At 32.6% G+C, this 17,656-nt stretch overlaps 2 protein-coding genes across 2 annotated transcripts; both read left to right on the top strand.

Annotated features, from left to right (window-relative positions):
- Positions 1–413: 413 nt before the first annotated feature.
- Positions 414–13,444, top strand: LOC132739923 (interferon-induced protein 44-like). Its single transcript, XM_060727754.1, has 6 exons — positions 414–633; positions 7,302–7,399; positions 8,598–8,780; positions 9,800–9,940; positions 10,298–10,472; positions 11,788–13,444. The coding sequence occupies exons 1-6, from the start codon at positions 579–581 to the stop codon at positions 12,075–12,077; spliced, it is 942 nt and encodes a 313-aa protein (XP_060583737.1). The 5' UTR covers positions 414–578; the 3' UTR covers positions 12,078–13,444.
- A 1,253-nt stretch (positions 13,445–14,697) lies between these two features.
- Positions 14,698–17,196, top strand: LOC132739922 (uncharacterized). Its single transcript, XM_060727753.1, has 3 exons — positions 14,698–15,235; positions 15,673–15,789; positions 16,196–17,196. The coding sequence occupies exons 1-3, from the start codon at positions 14,929–14,931 to the stop codon at positions 16,585–16,587; spliced, it is 816 nt and encodes a 271-aa protein (XP_060583736.1). The 5' UTR covers positions 14,698–14,928; the 3' UTR covers positions 16,588–17,196.
- The last annotated feature ends 460 nt before the right edge of the window (positions 17,197–17,656 follow it).

Raw genomic sequence — 17,656 nt, 5'->3', positions numbered from 1 at the left:
ACAATAACTTAAGCAAAGCGATGTACGATTGCATCGTTTTTCTTTAATCCGGACATCTCTCTCTCTCCTCTCTCTCTCTCTCTCTCTCTCTCTCTCTCTCTCTCTCTCTCTCTCTCTCTCTCTCTTCTCTCTTCTCTCTCTCTCTCTCTCCCTCTCTCTCTCTCTCTCTCTCTCTCTCTGAATATGAGAAGATTTTTTATTGGTCATTTGAAATGAGTAACTGAAATCTTGGAATCTATTTGGCCATTTTAATTCTTTTAACGTCCGCATCTAATTTCTACACCAACGGAAATATATTTCAATGAAAAGCATGTTAAGACAGTAAACAAGTAAAGTTATATGTAGCCTTGAGTTTTTGAGCGCCCTAGCAACTGTGTAAGCTTTATTCAGTTGTCTGTCTGTGTTTATTTTAATTGCCAGGTGGTTTCTGTAAAGCAATGTTAAATATTGACATTTGCAAACCGGCGTCACGCGTAAGATTTTATATTTTATAAAACTGCATCAGATCATTTTTTTAAAAGTATCCGTGTTTAGAAAGGTAGTTATAAGGAGGAAACTTGTGTAAAATATTTCGTAACATGGGAGGTTTGTTTTCGAGTGACACTGAAAGTGAACATGACAGTCACAGTTACAGTAAGTTTCTTATAGTATAGAGTTTGTCTACATCTGCTTACGTTGATATGATAAATGTTCACTCAGTTTATAAATTTTATGACATTAAATCATATGTAAATCTTTATGAACAATAATACGTAAATACATTAAAAGTGTGTTACTATTGGGTTGTCCCAAAAGTGTGATATCAACGGTCCCCGCCAAAAATGATGATGAAAACAATGTTTTTAGAAATACTAATTCATTTAAATATTTGATTCAATTTATTTTAATTAAAGAGATAAAGTGCATAATACAATTGCTGATTGCTGGTGCTAAGCGTTACAATGCTTTTCCAATTTTGGTCATTTTAACAATTTGAATACTAATTCTGGAAAAACGGAGTAAGCGAAAGATCTTAAATTTTGCACAAAAGTTATTGGTTTTAACCTTCCTCACTTGCAACATTACTTTCGAAAAAAATATTTCAAGTCCCTTTTATCTTTATATGGCATTGAAATAAAAGATGTACCTCGTGCACTCAAAGAACCGCATTCAGAAACCGAATTTTAAAAAATATAATTAGTATTAAATTTTAATTAATATTACAGCAATCATTCCTTATTCGTGTATGGTTAACTATTGGCCAAGCTCAATGTATATATAAAAATACATGTATAACCAAATCCGAAAAATCATTAACAGGTATATATTGTCGCCTCTTTGTCTGTCCGTACACATTTGCTTGGCAGGGAACATAACTCTTAAACTCGAAGATATATTAACAAAGTATTCTGTAGGTAGATATATCTCATTGAGTAAAAGTGCAGTGCTTAAGAACCGTAATTCTGCATCGCCAATCTTGGAGTTATTGCCCGTTTTACATTTTTACACGTTGAAATTAGTCCCGGCTATAACTCTGAAATTAAAACCTTAGGGATATCAACAAAAAAATACTTGTCTGTGTCGTGTGTGTGTGTGTTTGCGTTTGTTTACCCTCGCCACCGGAAAGAGACCATATGGGCGAGCAACTTGTCTGTGTCCAAACCCTATTCGGGGAGCATCACCCGGTTCGACCGACTTTGTGTTATCTCGTTTTCTAAAAACCTAATTACTAGCGATTGCAAATTCTCAGCCCTTTCCATAATTTAGATCACAATAGTATTATTACACGGAGCTGATAGAGTATTTCGGTTTAACAAACGCTTACTTTCCGTTTTTTAAAAAGGGTGACTACCAAGATTTGAAGCGGTGTCTCAACGCCGCATTTCATCGCAGACCAGGCAAAGATTTTAAAAAATTGTGTGATGCTGCTCTCTAAATGCGATGATGACTTTCGAATCCAAAATAACCAGTATGGACTTCTTTGGGCTATTATCACATAACGACGAGCAACACTTCTAGATACATGAAAAGTAGAAAAGGTCTAAGAAGCATAAAAGTAAAATTATTGCAGGTTGTAAAGTTGATTTAGATCAAAATGTGTTGGACTTTGAGGGCTTTTTTGTTTATTTTTAATGTGTTAAAATGTTTATATGTTCATATCTAACTTTCTGTAAGAATATAATTTCTTGTGACAGTTTAATTAGATAATTGCCGAGATGAACAAGACTGCAAACGAAAATGACACCTTTATTTATATATTTATCTCCAAAATTGAGCTTATCTGTTACAGAAAGGCCTAAGTAAAGTTGAGCATTCTATTAAATTCTATAAAAGAAATTCATATAAGGCCTTTAACATTTATTTCTTAAACAATGATACTTTTACAAGTTTGTCTGCGAAACCATAGCGGCTTTGAAATTTCCGAAACTAACTCTAGTTTTCAGGATAAATCAACAAAAGCGTTTGAAATCAATTCAAATCTGATCAAATAGGAAAAAACAGTATCCCTCAAGAACGCCAAAAGTACCATAAACATGCACAAATAACAATTATGTTGTGCTGAGCGATCTTATCTTATTATGATCCAAACTATAACATATTTTAGGATACATATCTAAAATATTCATCAAATGAAAGCAAAGTTATCCGTGACAAAGATACTTAAATCGCGTAACAAGAGGGCCATGATTGCCCCAGTATTTGTCACCTAGATATGAATACACTCCATGAGAAGGAACAGGTAATCTTCTATATTAGAATGGAAATCAGACAAAAACATTTAATCTTAAATGATAAAAAAGCAAATATTTTTATCTTAAAGATCCTGTATGTTTTGTAATTGAGGTTGTATACCACTCATACGTGACATTATATATGTATATAATTATGCTAGTACAACAATTTTCAAATCCCGAAGAATATATAAAATATGTACGTCAAATATTTGTACTGTAATCATTAAATCACATGCATTCACTTCTTATTGGAAAATTTGACTTAGGATTTATAGAAAACAAATTTCTAATTATCCCCCTTTATTTACATGAAATATTAAATTCGGTAATATCTTTATAAATAATGCTTTCTGGATCCTACATTATTGATAAATCTTAATTTGAGCATCATATTTGTTATATAAAAACATGAAAAAATGTGTTACAGGATCTTTTAATATACATGTGTAAAAAACATTACTGGTTGCTTTTGCAAAGGCAAAGTACAAAATCACTGGTTGCTATACAAAATATATGATATCTTTTGGAAGTCAGTGCCTGCAGCGAAATTCAATTGTAAATTTCACATTTGGAAAGTTAGTGTTTACTAAGGCAGTCACTGGTTGCTACAAACATGTACAGCTTGCTACGAAAAGTCAATCGCTGCTATGAAGTCACTGGTTGGTATGGAAACTAAGCTTTAGCTCTTGTTGATTAAGACAAGTATTTTTTTATCTTTTAACTAACGTTGAAACTGCGTACACGTTTCGGGTTTTCAGTACTTAACAATAAAATAAAATGATCCACATTTATACAAAAGCGACACTGACAAGAAGATTGAAGGGTCACAAGAAGCCTTCTACTATCCAACGTCAGATCTAAATGTAAACATAAGAAGACCTTAACTTTAGTCAGATGAACAGCCCCAATAGTACCGTGGTACAAGCATTGGATTTTACAATAATAGTCTTAGGAAATTAAAAAAACAAATCAATAAGGATAGGTGCCATCTCCCGACATAACTGTGTAACATGGAACCACCAGCAAGTAGCCCAACTTGTCATCAAAGAAAACAAAAGAGGGTTCAAGATAAAAGCACGGACAGGTTGTTTTTAAAAATAATTTAAGATAGGAAATAATGAACAATCGATATGATATTGAAGTAGATAATTGAGTAAGAAAACCAACAAAAGGATAATGATGGAGAGGAAGCAACCAGACGTGGAAAGGGGAATAATGATAAAAACTAAGAGAAAGGGATGGTACTTATCGTTGACGATAAAAACAAGAAAGGACACAAAAAGTGCCAACACAATAGCATAAAGCTCTAAGGAGAATAGGGAAAAACAAAATCCCACATGCAGGCGTCACACTGTCCCGAAATCGACACCAGATGGGCATACGAATATGGAATTTTGAATTTCGCAAAGATGGCCCCGAAATTTGACGACAGCCGATCAACAGCCGCAGCAAGTACGATTCTTACATAATGTCATGCCACCATCGCATCCGATCCACGATTCCTACGATGGCATTCTAACTACACACGAAAACACTTCAACTACCCCCGAAGATACCTCAAAGAAGGTACTTTTTACCTTACCAAGTAGTTCACCTACATGACATGCAAATGCCACGCAATGGTTACATGACGTCGTATTGTGATAACAATGCGTTCGAACGTGGTCAGGAAGGCGTCATAATAAACACGCCTGGCTCTTGTTTATTCCAACAGCATTGTCCCCTACTCTGAAGTATGGGACAGGACCGTCGTCAACAGGTAAGGACTTCTCTTCAGTGCGACTGAATACGTTGTTCGGACTCTCCAGGCCTTCTTTCAATTATGACTTATTGTAACCGGCATCGTTGTTTGGACCATCAGAGCCGACATCAATCCGAAGAAACTTATAGGCGACATCATCGATTACGGCCATTCTGACAATGGAGGAGAAGCCCTTGTAGTTTCTGTACATAGAGCTAGTATTCGAAGGACATGTAACCGCCACATGCTTGCCACCACAGCAGTGTAGAAAGTGCCATCTCTTTTCAAACTTCTCAGCAATGGCAGACCACTCTTTTATTCTTTGCAGGACCTCATCGTAGAGGCCACTGGGAGGTCTTGTATAGCTGTAGAAGGAATTCTCTTTTTTATCATTTACCCCTATCGTAGAGTGCTATAGTTGCCATACATTTCTCTTCTTTTCTCAGACAGATTTTCTTGTATTGCTTACTCATAACCAGTATAACAAACAACTCCATAAGTGATTAAGTATTACTCCAACATGAATTTTGAATCAACAATTGGGGTAAAAGTGATACTTGATAAAATAAAATTAAAGAAGTTTCACCAATTTTTGAAGAAAAAGCAATGATTGTCATGACAGATCGTAAGCATTGCATGCATTTGTACGAAAAATAGGAAAGATGGAAAACGAAACACTTTTAACGCTATTAAATATTGTATCAATTTTAGATAGTTTTATTTTTTAAAGCGCGTGAGCATATTAATTGAATTTGCCCAAATAATGCATGACAAAATGAAATCGGTAGCATATATTAGAATTTAGATTTTAAAAAGGTCAACAAGTTCTCATGAACTTTCAAAAAGAAATTCGAAATTCATAGATGAACATGAAGATTTAATCGAAATTTACTGAAAGGATGGTTGAAAATCATCTCACATATGTAATAACACTACCTGATAATGAATCCATATTTACTGCTGAAGCAAATGCCATTGATCTAGTATTGTCATTTCACAGAAAAATGTATATATTTTCTTTTTTTTTCTCTTCAAATACACTCTGCGTGTTTTTCTGAAATAAAAATCAAACGTCCGATAATATTATGATTAAGAAACTTGTTTTGCGTTTTAATGATATTTTAAAAACTTAGTCAGTTTTATTGTGTTTGATTCTAAGCCACATAGGAATACATGGAAATAAAAAAGTAGATATTAACAAATTCTGGACCAGTAGATTCGTCGTTAACAAACATTGTTTATAAACCCTAACTAAGTAAACTTATTTCATGGAAATCTAAGCTGTAATTTACAACCTTCGTGATATCAACCCTTGTCTTAATATATCGGCATCTTTCCTTATCACTCCTTGACCATTATAATCTTTTTTTCTGAACGTAGACATAGAACATTATTACATTTTAACAGGAGGCAAACTTCCATTTTCTATAGCGTGCGATAAATATTTTACTGTCATACATTTCCTTCTTGAATGCCATGATCTTGTGTATGGTGGTGATATATTTCATCGAGTCAATTCACTTAGAAAACATTTTGTTCAGTTTCATCCAATTCGATTACTTAAAGGAAGTAAAGATTTAACTTACTAGTAACGTATTTAAGACCTTCTTATTATAGTATTAGGCGTGTTGTGACCGTTAAACTGTCAGTGTTCCCCTTAGACCAAAACAAACAAAACTCCAACATCCTCCAGTCCCCACATAAGATACGCCCACATATTTATTAAACTTTCTAAGGTCATTCCAAAATACTATTAACTTTAAGATGTTTTGGATTATAGAATATATCTCAAGAGGAAGATAGGAACCCTGAATCTAGAATCTAGAGAACTACCAGCGTGACCCAAGCGTCTACAAAAGCGTTGTTATACAGCCACACTACCTTAAAAAGAAAATCACGTTACATTACTAACGAATAATGTCATCACCATCAAATGCACAAAAATTATAATCAGACGATAACGTCAAGACTTAAAATCATTCAAACGTTTGGGAAATAAAAAATGTCAATGCAAAGAGAGGCTATATTTAAAGTCTGACGAATGTATCACAACACAAGATACGTTACATCCATGCCTACATTTTTGTTAATTTTACCAACATAGAGAAGGGCTTTCTGCAAATACGGGTTGCAAAAGCGAACGAAGATGTTAGATACGATGAAATACAGAAATAAACATGTTGAAATTCCTTCAATCTCAAGCATCTGTTACAAATATTACTTCAAAACGAGACATCTTGCGACAGAAGTAAAGAATGTTCATAAATATAATGATATTGTCAGAATCGGTTCATACCTGAATGTACTGCGTGTAAATGCATATACGATAAGAATCAGAAAGAAAGCAAAATTATAACAAGAGACTGGACTTATCCCTAATAAACTACTTCGTGCTGCGAAAACATAGCTATTAGACTGTCAGTCTAGAACTTCGATCATTTGGTCGAGTGTTCGAGATTACCTTACCTGTTACCATAAAATCAAAAGTCGACCCGTTTGATTGTACTAGATTGCTACATGCTGTAGTAGCTTCTACAAATACCTATATACGGCAGAAGTATATTAAGGTTATATTTATGCGTTCCTCCAAAGCTTCTTTAGAATTATTATGTGACATCAGCGACGATTTCCAGAGGATCTTTTGTAAGCAAAAAGAGAATATACTTAGACATTTATCAATTATATTTTAAAGAAAGAAAATACATCTTAACCAATGGGGAACGGGCATTTCAATGCTTTAATACATTATATAACAAACATGCATGTTCTGAGAAATGACGTTGTGTACCTTAATTTCTTTATACCCGTGCTGGCGTGGTTAAGTTATATGTGATTTCTATTTTTAGGTTCAGTTAGATCGTATGAACCACCTGCGCCTCCGCCTGCGCCTCCTTGTCCTTTTACAAGTAACCCATGGAGAACAACACCGGCATGGAGTGAAGACGTAAGATTTTAATTTTGTTTTCTCCAAAAATTCTAAATTATAATCATAGAAATTATGCTGGATAACCTTTTTTATCGCTTTTTATTGTTTATATCATTTCGCATATGTTATATTTCATTGCTTTAGTTTTAGTTTTTGGTATATAAAATGTATACATAACGAGAGATAGTAAAGATAATTGAGATTCTTGATTGTAAAACATACACATTCACTTACATTTTGTTTGTGGTACGTTCCCTCCATATCGTATTGAAGACTCCCATCTATGTTGAAAAGACAGAATGGCTGTTACAAGACAATGCAAGGTGATGATGTACCGCACCACCTCATTAATGTTAATCACAGTAACAAATTCCTCTTTAAGGATCTTTTAATTTAGGGAACATATAATAATCATAGATGCTGAATTCCGTAGAATATGCAGTTTTCCCCAGTATTCCTACTTACACTAAACACAGTTCGCCTGATAATACGTAGCGTTGTGGTGCAAACTAAGTGGCATAAGATAATTCAGTTTTGGTCGTTTGTGGCGTTATTCTGGACAAAGACTGTTCATCAAAAATATGTCATACCGTTACTATCATATTATAGCATTTTTTGATTGTTCATACTTCGGCGAAATGTAACAAGTTTCGGTGAATTGTGCGTGTGTCGTTCATTTTTGGAATTACTTGGATTCCTTTACCGATTTCAAACAGGCTTACTGCAGGTCAAATTCTTTCGTAGCATTAAATTATCGAACGCAATTTTCCTGAAAATATTTAAATTCACGCGTCAACACGAATGCGCCGTCAGCTATGATTGTTCATAAAACGACATATTGGTTACGTATTTCATCACATAAGTTTATACATGTGTACGTGTGTATCAAATTTCGTTTGAATATGTCTATCGGTTTAACAGATATTACCAATACTCAGGTATTTTTGACTGATCTTCGTATATACAGAGTCTGCCAGAGTTCCACTTTACAAAAAAAACTGAACGTATTATAAACTCTTGATGCTTCAGTTATCTAGAAGCATCGACATTTCTGCTGTTCTAATTATCGGTTTTTTTTATGTAACAAAAATGTCTTTACTTTATTGATTAAGTGAATGTTATATATTTTATTGCAATACAATAAAAATATAATGAAAATGTATTGTCAATTGAAATTTTATGACATAAAGGGTATCAATTTATTTATTTTTATCAGAGTGAATCGTCACTTCGTGAACAAATAAAAAAAATACAACCGAAATGGAAACCTACTTTCATATTAGTTGGACCTGTTGGAGCGGGAAAGTCTTCATTTGTTAATGCAATACTATCTGTTTCTAAAGGACATAAGGTTGATCGTGCTGCAACTGAAAGGGGGAGCAAAAGTTGTACAACTACTGTAAGTTAGCTTTTCATTTTAATCAATATAATTATACAGACTTTTCATTGTCATCTCAATTTCGAGTACACTGTCCTTGAATTTGATATTTTTTTATTTCAGGTCATTTAAGGGGCAGATAACTTTATACATACACAAATGTCATAATAGGGTTCAATAACAAAAAGAAGTAAAGATATCTGTGTTCAACAGTATGAATCAAATGACTAATTTACTATGTTGGTACAGTATCTTATACATACAATTATAAGAAAATGATTAATATTCCTGTACTGCCGTAAGTGTTGTTGTAATAAAGTATTATCGTAATTTATCAAATTAGCGAAATAAAATCCTTAAAGAACGCTCAAAACAGCAGAATTGGAAATTCATGTTTAAAAAATTCTAAAATACTTTTCTTGTAGAAATTTATTAAAATCAAATAAATTATTTTGAGTATGTCCAATTCGAATAATTGAATATGTAAGTTTTGATATAGAAATCAACTCCAGTATCAATTTAAAAATGTAATTATGTTATTTGAAAAATGTACAACGTTTCGACTCAAAAGTCTTCATCAGGTATACTTTGTTTACAGGAAATGACGTCAACGTCATATGACGTCAAGGACAACGACGTCAAAATGTAATACATAATTTGGCGTATAAATGTAATATGTAGGATCTTTATAATAAGTGAATATATGTTTCGGAAGGTGCATTTCCTATTTCTTGTCACATTAATTTGGTCTATTTTTATTAAAAAAACTCAGAATTTAAGTTAAGAATCTTAGTTTTTTTTTTATTTTGTTGTGCTACAACAAACTAAAGACTATAGTTAATAGTTTAATGTGTTATAGAGAATAAAAAACATTGTCGTTTCTTCCTGGTGAATACAATTACTGGTGACAATAATAATTAATAAAGGTTCTTGGTTAGATAAAAGTTGACACAAAGAGCCAATTGATACAACTGGCATTGGTAACGTGTACATGTCTGTCTGAAAGACATACTATGTTTTATTTGTATTGCTCATTTCAGTATGACAAATACACAGATAAATCCTTACTAGATAAATTTCGTCTAAGGGATTGCATGGGGTTAGAACAAAGTGCTGAGGAAGGATTTAATATCGCGGACATGGTTGCTCTTCTTAAAGGGCATGTTAAGGATGGTTATACGGTAATTGATTAATTAAAGTATGATTTATATAGAGGATATTTGTTTGTTCGTTTGTAAGATGAATTATTTTTATTTCATTGCGTGGGCTTTAAAAACAGTATTCTCACGAGTGGCGTGGCCACGAGTGAGAATACTGTTTTTTAGGTTCCCTTCTATAAATGTGATTTGAGTTATTGGGTCAAAAGTTTAAAAAGAAATAATGGACTTGATGCGTTGGGAAAAGAAACAAACAATTTTATATGGATAAGTACAACAATCAAGAACGGCATGAATTGTTTTTTATTATTCATATCATGATTTTATTATTGATTGTAATTTGCAATATTGCTAATGTCCTTTATTATCTTCAAATTTCAGTTTAACCCAAGAAATCCAATTTCACCAGAACATAACCACTGGCGTGCTAATCCAAAGTTCGAGCATCAAACCCATTGTGTCGTTTTTGTAGTTGATGCTAATGTCATGCACATAAATATTCCTCAAGCCTATGTCAGGAAAATAAGAGAACTACAAGATGCCGTGAAGCGATTACGTAAGTAAACAGAGCTTTTATCTTCCAAAAAGACGTATCGTCCGTTGTTATACGATGGTTATTACTGATACTGTCTTATATTTTCTTATATGTGACATAACCTAAATAAGATTAGTCACAACTTGTTAATGTGGAAGTCGGTTTTTATCGTTATCTTATTGCATAGTCATTTAAATAAAGACATTAGAACAAATATTTCTTTCTTCGTACAAAATTCTAACATGACTCGTAATTTTGTCACTATGCACCAAGAAAAAGAATAAACGGTTCTAAACTGTAAATGAAAACTGTTTACTGACTACATGCACATTGATATTTTCCTGCAATGTGTCTAATTATTTGGTCAAAGGCCGTCTAAAATCAGTTGAATTTTTGTAAAATTTACGGGGAAGACATGAATATAAGTAGAATTTTCCATGATCTTGTAAAACTCATTAGCCATTCTAAAATAAGTAAATTAATATAAAGCATCTTCCTGAAATGGTTTACGTATCTAGTTTTGAATTAATCTGAATAGGTTCTAGAATTAATTGGCATAAGTTCTGGGAACGTCTTTTCTTCTGAAGTTTCTTAGATTTTTAGTTCTTTCACTTTCTTGTTAAGTTTTTCAGATATTAAAGTTCCGTTCAACTATGATTCTTCCTACAAATTATTTTACATTGCTTTTAAAATCTCATTTTGGAATATAAATTTGTCCAAAATAATGAGACCAACAATAACGTTGACAATCCAGTAAACTATTCATTAAAATATCAAACACACAAATTAACAAATTTATCCGGCACTCTCAGATTTTTATGTCAAATGTATGATTGATGTTTTTAGTTGATATAAAGTTTATATTTTTAATACATTTTTGCATATTAATAAAGAATTAATTAAACCACCAACGATTAAATGATATGTCAATTGTAACTGTTTTATATAACTTAAGGTTACTGGCGCGTTTTGTTTTTTCTCGAATTTTAAGAGTCTTTCGGTATTTCCGTCGGTGTTGCAAATCCGTGGATTGTATATCGACAAAACGATCTCATTTATAAACTTCCTATCACAATTTTGATTTGATTACACTTTAATCGCTAATGCAATTCTCTAAATACAAAAATAAAATTAAGAATCTTACAGTCATGTTACCTAGTAAATTCTTTTTCAACCTATACCGACATTCAAAATTCTACGAACCGGTGTGAAATAGCCAATAACCACATTTGAGGGTTTTTTTTATTTTTAAAATAAAAAGCATGAAAAATTTTAAGATATTAGCAAATTCATTAATTCAAGTGCTTTCAAGTTACATTTGTCATGTACGTTATAGGTGTGCCACGTGTTTTGATCTTGACAAAAGCTGACGTTCTTTGCAAAGAGGTTCATGATAACATTACAAACATGTTCCGAAGCGTTAAGGTAAGAGAAGCTGTTAAAAATGCAGGCGAAATATTTAACATTCCTGAAGCCTCCATTCATCCAGTTACGAATTATGAAGATGAAGATGCTATTGAAATCAGTTGGAAAAGGAATATACCACTTCTCATCGCCTTAAGACAAATTACACAGTATGCAAATGACATGATTGAGGATGTCCTCGAGCATAGCGATAGTGACTAAACATTAGTCGTGGCGTGAATGACTTTTGTATCTTTTTGAACTTCCTTCTTTAACTTTATATAGTAGTGGATTACTAAACAAATTTATTTCTTTGCTACGGTACTAAATTACTTTGCTGAATGTTAATGTTAGAATCTTTCATTTATCTGTATAATACATAGTCATTTTTACTCTCAATGGTCATTTAATATGTATTGTACATTATTTTGTTATGTTAACTACTACATTGATAACATAGTAAATCATACAGTCTCTCTACTTGTAATATAGTTGGTGAGCGAACAGCATGGATCCTGATCAGACTGTGCGGATGCGCAGGCTGGTCTGGATCCATGCTGGTCGCAAACACACTATGTTGGTTTTGTCGTGACGCGACTCAAATCATGAAATAAGATACATATCTAATTTTAAAAAGTTGAATTTTTATTTGTATGTTTTATGAGTTGTCATTATAGATATCGTTACATTTCTGAACTACAAACAAAGTTAGCTTTTCGTTAATTGAAGATATGTTGAATGTGTAGATGTGTAGATCAATGATGACCCAATGTTTTAATAAATAACAACATATGGTCTACGTGAGCCTATTAAATATGCTTTTGATTGAATATGTTGTTGTTTCCATGTGTCATATTAAACGTAACAGCTGATAACAACTAAATTTATGGTAAATACATTGTTTTCAATGTAGTACCGCTAGCTAACATGTATACTCTTTTTAAAGAGGATTGTTATACACTGGGCAAATTTTCCACAAGTATTTTAAATATTGTGAAATAACTTTATCAATATTTTCTTTCCAAGTAATAGTTCATAAGAATATTTATATGGGATATGTTTATCAATATTTGAAATACTTAATATGGAAAATGTGTCCATTGCAAGCCAATCCATTTTAACTGAAAACAATGAAATTGGGTGCATTTTGATCAAATCTTATCACTTGAACAAGACGTGAAATCGTTTTGATAATGTTTTATTTCGAGGAATTTGGATGATATGTTAATGAATTGAGGTCTAAATGGAACTAACACTTATCCTAAAATTTTCGAAAAATAAAAAAGGAATTATGTCCAAATTTAAATGGAAAATTCAATTTCTAAAGCGTTATTAATCGAATAAACACTTTATATTTTTGTGTTATTTGGCATAATTAAAATGATTATTCTGATAAGAAAGTTGAAATCTTGAAAGCGAACCATTGATCCGGAGCTGCATGAAATGGCACACATTTTGTAAAAAAGCATTATAAGTACTATCATTTCAAACACAATCTCAATGGAGTTCCTTATATACCCTTTATAAAATTTTAGTCTGCATGTTTCTATTTAAAAAATAGTTTTGTTCAAAAATAAACTTCTATTAATTGTTTCAGTCTTATTTTGCCCGTAAATGCTATTTTCTTATTTCTTAAAGGCTTATTACTGTTGGTGCTCTATTACAGATTTTTAACACAAAATTGCCCATTAACCATATAACTGAGACAAGTTTACAAGTTTTATATTTGGTAACAGATGCAGTCGTGATAAGTATTTCGTATTGGAGTCGAAATACCAAATTGTTACTTAACATTTTACTGCATGAGCATATTGTGAAAAAAGCTGTTTTCACTGAAAAGCCTCCTTTCACAATTTCACACTGCTACGACACTATAAAACAATGTTTTAATACAAATCCAACTTGGTACGAATGTTGACTGGATCATAGCCATTGTAACAGCATGCTCAATCTTAAATTTCCTGTTACCATGGCAAAGGGGGACATCTCAAAATTGCCAAATTTACTGCTTTGCGCTGCTTTTTTGCTATTAAAACTGATTTCAAAGTGTTGCAACTTCTCAATGGATTGAGCTAAAGTCAAAAGGCTGTTCGGTGTTTGTTACAAGTTACCTTATGGTCGACCTAAGTCCATTTTTAGCCTTTCACAAGTCCAAAATGTTTTTGCAGATAATTGGGTCTGCTGCCTCCCCCCCCACCCCCTTTGAAAGCAGAAGGAGGCACTTCCCCCCTCTGGCAACCCCTTGATGTATCTATTTGATAGGGGATGGCGCCCAAAAAGAGATCACTTTTTTATAACACATCCGAAACGAAAACAAGTGTTTTGGATCTAAATAGGGCTTTTTTCACTGTATGAGCTCTCAAAAATGGGGATGAAAAGCCGTCAAAACACGTCTATATGAGGGTAAAGGTCAACAGAAAATAAAGAAACGTCTTTGAATTACCCAAAATCGAGTTCTTGAGAATGTACAGACTCAATCAAACCGAGTCTGCAGTTCTCTTGTAATTTTGTTGTGATTAATGCTTCCGAGGGATCACTTTGTTTCTAGATTTTTTCCATGTAAAAACATGACCTTACACATAATTTGGAAGACAAAAAGTTGTTTTCTTTTTAGACAATAAACAGAAAAATCAAAATAGTCTTAATGGAACAAGATATTAACTAAAGATACGATGATACGTTATAGAAATCTATTATAGTTATTGTGTTGTTTTGTTTTGATTTTTTCCTTCTCTTTCTTAATCTTTTTCTTCCTTTTTTATTTAGAAATCCATTCTTTCTGCAAATGTCGCTGTACTTTTAAGTTTAAATAATAATGTTATCATGTATGATCAAGCACGTATCAAATGCGATAATTTGTTTCTTGCTAAACCGAAATGAACGTAGTCAGGAAATACTAGTTTCCGTCCGGAGAGTTGTCTTCCTGGTTTTTATTTAAAAATCACCACATTGCCACACAAACCTTTGAGATTCTGCCTTGAAACCTGCGTTTTAATACTTTGTGCTACTGTAAATGTTTTTACAAGCATAACAGTTTTCATTGTTTTTATTTTATATTAACTTATCTCTCACGATGAAGACGACCGATCTCACTAATAGAATATACAGTTATATACCGGATGATTACCATTTAAAACAATCACACGAAAACGTGAGAGGGCATACGTCCGATAAAAAGGAACTGTATGAAACCCTAGACAAACGGAATGCGCGAACGGATGAATACGATACATTAAAGCCATTACAACCTGGAAAAGTTGATTCAAGTACCAAAGTTGGGAAAGTATCATTAAAGGAATGTATGCTTGTTATAGTGGTCATCGTCGTATTTTCTATGTCAGTCACATGCCTGGCTCTCGTTTTCACTTTGTCGAACAGGGGTATGTATTATAACGTTCCTATAGGCTTTAGTACTTCGTTTAATTCATACAAAATTTTGATATACTGATTACTAGTACCTTAATCTAAGTGAATGAATTTTGCGCAAACATATTTCGAAAAGTCCATAAACTGAAACGTATACTTGTCATTTGTTTTTTTTTTACAGTTGATGTTAACTCGGCGCATCTGTAAACAAAAACTAATCTCATCAGTCCCTAAGGTGTTTGCCCATTATACAGATTACAATGCTGTCTTAAGGATAAAACATTTTGTTGGAATATTTTCAAAAGTAATAACGTTGTACCAGATGCAAACTGGTTGATAAATGCTTGATAAAAAGAACTTGGAGTGTCGGATTTTCTGTTATCACTTTATTTGTTTTGTCTACATAGTTACTGATCATGAGAAATACTGTGTTATTGAATCTGTATTTCAGTGTCAAGTCAATTAGATCACATAAATACGATGGAAGGACACTTTAAAGGAGAGATTACAAAGCTGTATACAGAAGTTAACGATTCACAAGGAAAATACCTCAAAAATCAAAACATTGGTATATATTAATTGTGATATATATTTAATTTGTCATAGTATTATATCGTTATCAAGAAAATATCTGCCTAGGTTATACAAATATGTCGCTGGAACATGTATACCGGTACTTACAATGTTATCAAAGTATCAGCTTCCTACTGCAACAATGTCAATGACGTATTATCTAGATTATCAACACGATCTAAATTATAAAATCAGAAGGGTATGCTTTGAATATATATGATTTTCCTGAATGCAAATTTTTCGTAACATTTTACGTCAAATATTGGTATCACATTCGTTTTTGATATTTTTGAATATTATGTGTCTATGTCAAATTGGCGTTATATTATTTACCAATAGTTGAGGTATTTAAAAGTTCAGCTATGCTAAAGGCTTTAAAGATTATCATATCATTATTTCAGATCGTCATGTTGCGTTCACTGCCAAAGGTGCGTCCGGTAAAAATCCAATGATTTTCAAAGAAACTATTCAGAACTATGACAACGCTTACAGTGAAACAAGTGGCAAATTCACGTGTCCATCTGCAGGCATTTACTTTTTTCTATCCTCATTGAGCGTTGAAGATGATTTGTTAGTCCTTTCAGACTTAAAATGCTTTCTGTATGTAAACAACAAAGAGGCGATAGGAACCCCTGTCAACGTTTATTTTGACAACACTTACGCTGCGACCATAGTTGGAACATTTTATTTAGAGACAGACGACAACGTGTTTGTGGGATGTCGCAATGGCGACGGTTTTCGGCGCCCAAATTTTAGTACATTTACAGGATTCTTAGTAGCTCTTGTTGAATAATTTGCAGAATTCAAATTTCAATAAGCATTGCAAAAAGTTTATCAAAATTTGATACGCTGATTATACGCACATTTTGAAATAAATTGACGATAATTGAAAGCATGCCAGCGGTAAAGTCTAATACAACAAATGTATACAAAGTGAATACATGAAAACGACAGTCAGTATGATAGTATTTAAAACAAAAAAATGTGCAATAGTCTAGCATCGGGTAAAACTATCACTTTAATCTAGTTTATATGTTAGTTTCTACCGTTTGTTGCTTCAATTTACTCTCAATTAGGAAATAATTGTGACTACCTTAATAACTTGTCAGCAAAGAAAACCACGATCTGTGCGTAAGCTTAAGAGAATTGATATAGTTTTGTCGCATCACAATAAGCACGTAGTGATGACAAACTTTCATAAGATCAACATCATACGGCGGATATATTTGATATCTACGAAAGACCGGTAGAGCCATTTCAACTTCATGAATTCTCGATTTCATTTTCATGAATTCATAATTTTAACTTCGTGAATTCCCGTTTTCAACATATTGAATACACGATTTCATGAATTTTCGATTTCAACTTCAATAATTCACAAATTGAAGTTGAAATCGTGAATTCATGAAGTTGAGATCGTGAATTCATGAAGTTAAATTTGTGGACTCACGAAGTTGAATTCGTGAAGTTTAAATCGTGATTTTATGAATTTGAAATCATGAATTCTTGAAGTTGAAATTGTAAAACTTCACGAAGATGAAATCAGGAATTCATGTATTCATGGAGTTGAAATGTCCCCACCAGTTTTTTGTAGATTACTGATATCATTTCGAATGTTTATTTTGAGTTTATTCTTTAAAGTAATAATGTTCTAAAATTATCTATTCTTGACAAAAGATATTTCCAATACGTCTAAAGTTTTTGATAAAGTTACCACTCTTGTAATTTCTCTTAAAATACGAGGAAAAGAGCGTGCTTGATTAAAGATTAGTAGAATGACGGAAGCAATATTTGATCTAATTGGACCCGTGTACATGTATCATATGTAATGACGTTCATGTATGGGACGGAAGTGACGGAAA

Source organism: Ruditapes philippinarum, unplaced genomic scaffold, assembly GCF_026571515.1.
Source record: "Ruditapes philippinarum isolate M1 unplaced genomic scaffold, ASM2657151v2 ctg1040_1_1_1_1, whole genome shotgun sequence".
NCBI classification, from domain to species: domain Eukaryota; kingdom Metazoa; phylum Mollusca; class Bivalvia; order Venerida; family Veneridae; genus Ruditapes; species Ruditapes philippinarum.
Note: the sequence above shows the minus strand (reverse complement) of the source record. Positions and strands in the feature narration are given on the sequence as shown.

Bases quoted from the DNA above. Each gene is read 5' to 3' on its own strand.
- LOC132739923 (XM_060727754.1), top strand. From the start codon at position 579: ATGGGAGGTTTGTTTTCGAGTGACACTGAAAGTGAACATGACAGTCAC. The intron at 634-7,301 runs GTAAGTTTCTTA...TTCTATTTTTAG, and splicing joins ACATGACAGTCACAGTTACA to GTTCAGTTAGATCGTATGAA. The intron at 10,473-11,787 runs GTAAGTAAACAG...TGTACGTTATAG, and splicing joins AGATGCCGTGAAGCGATTAC to GTGTGCCACGTGTTTTGATC.
- LOC132739922 (XM_060727753.1), top strand. From the start codon at position 14,929: ATGAAGACGACCGATCTCACTAATAGAATATACAGTTATATACCGGAT. The intron at 15,236-15,672 runs GTATGTATTATA...TCTGTATTTCAG, and splicing joins TTTCACTTTGTCGAACAGGG to TGTCAAGTCAATTAGATCAC. The intron at 15,790-16,195 runs GTATATATTAAT...TCATTATTTCAG, and splicing joins CCTCAAAAATCAAAACATTG to ATCGTCATGTTGCGTTCACT.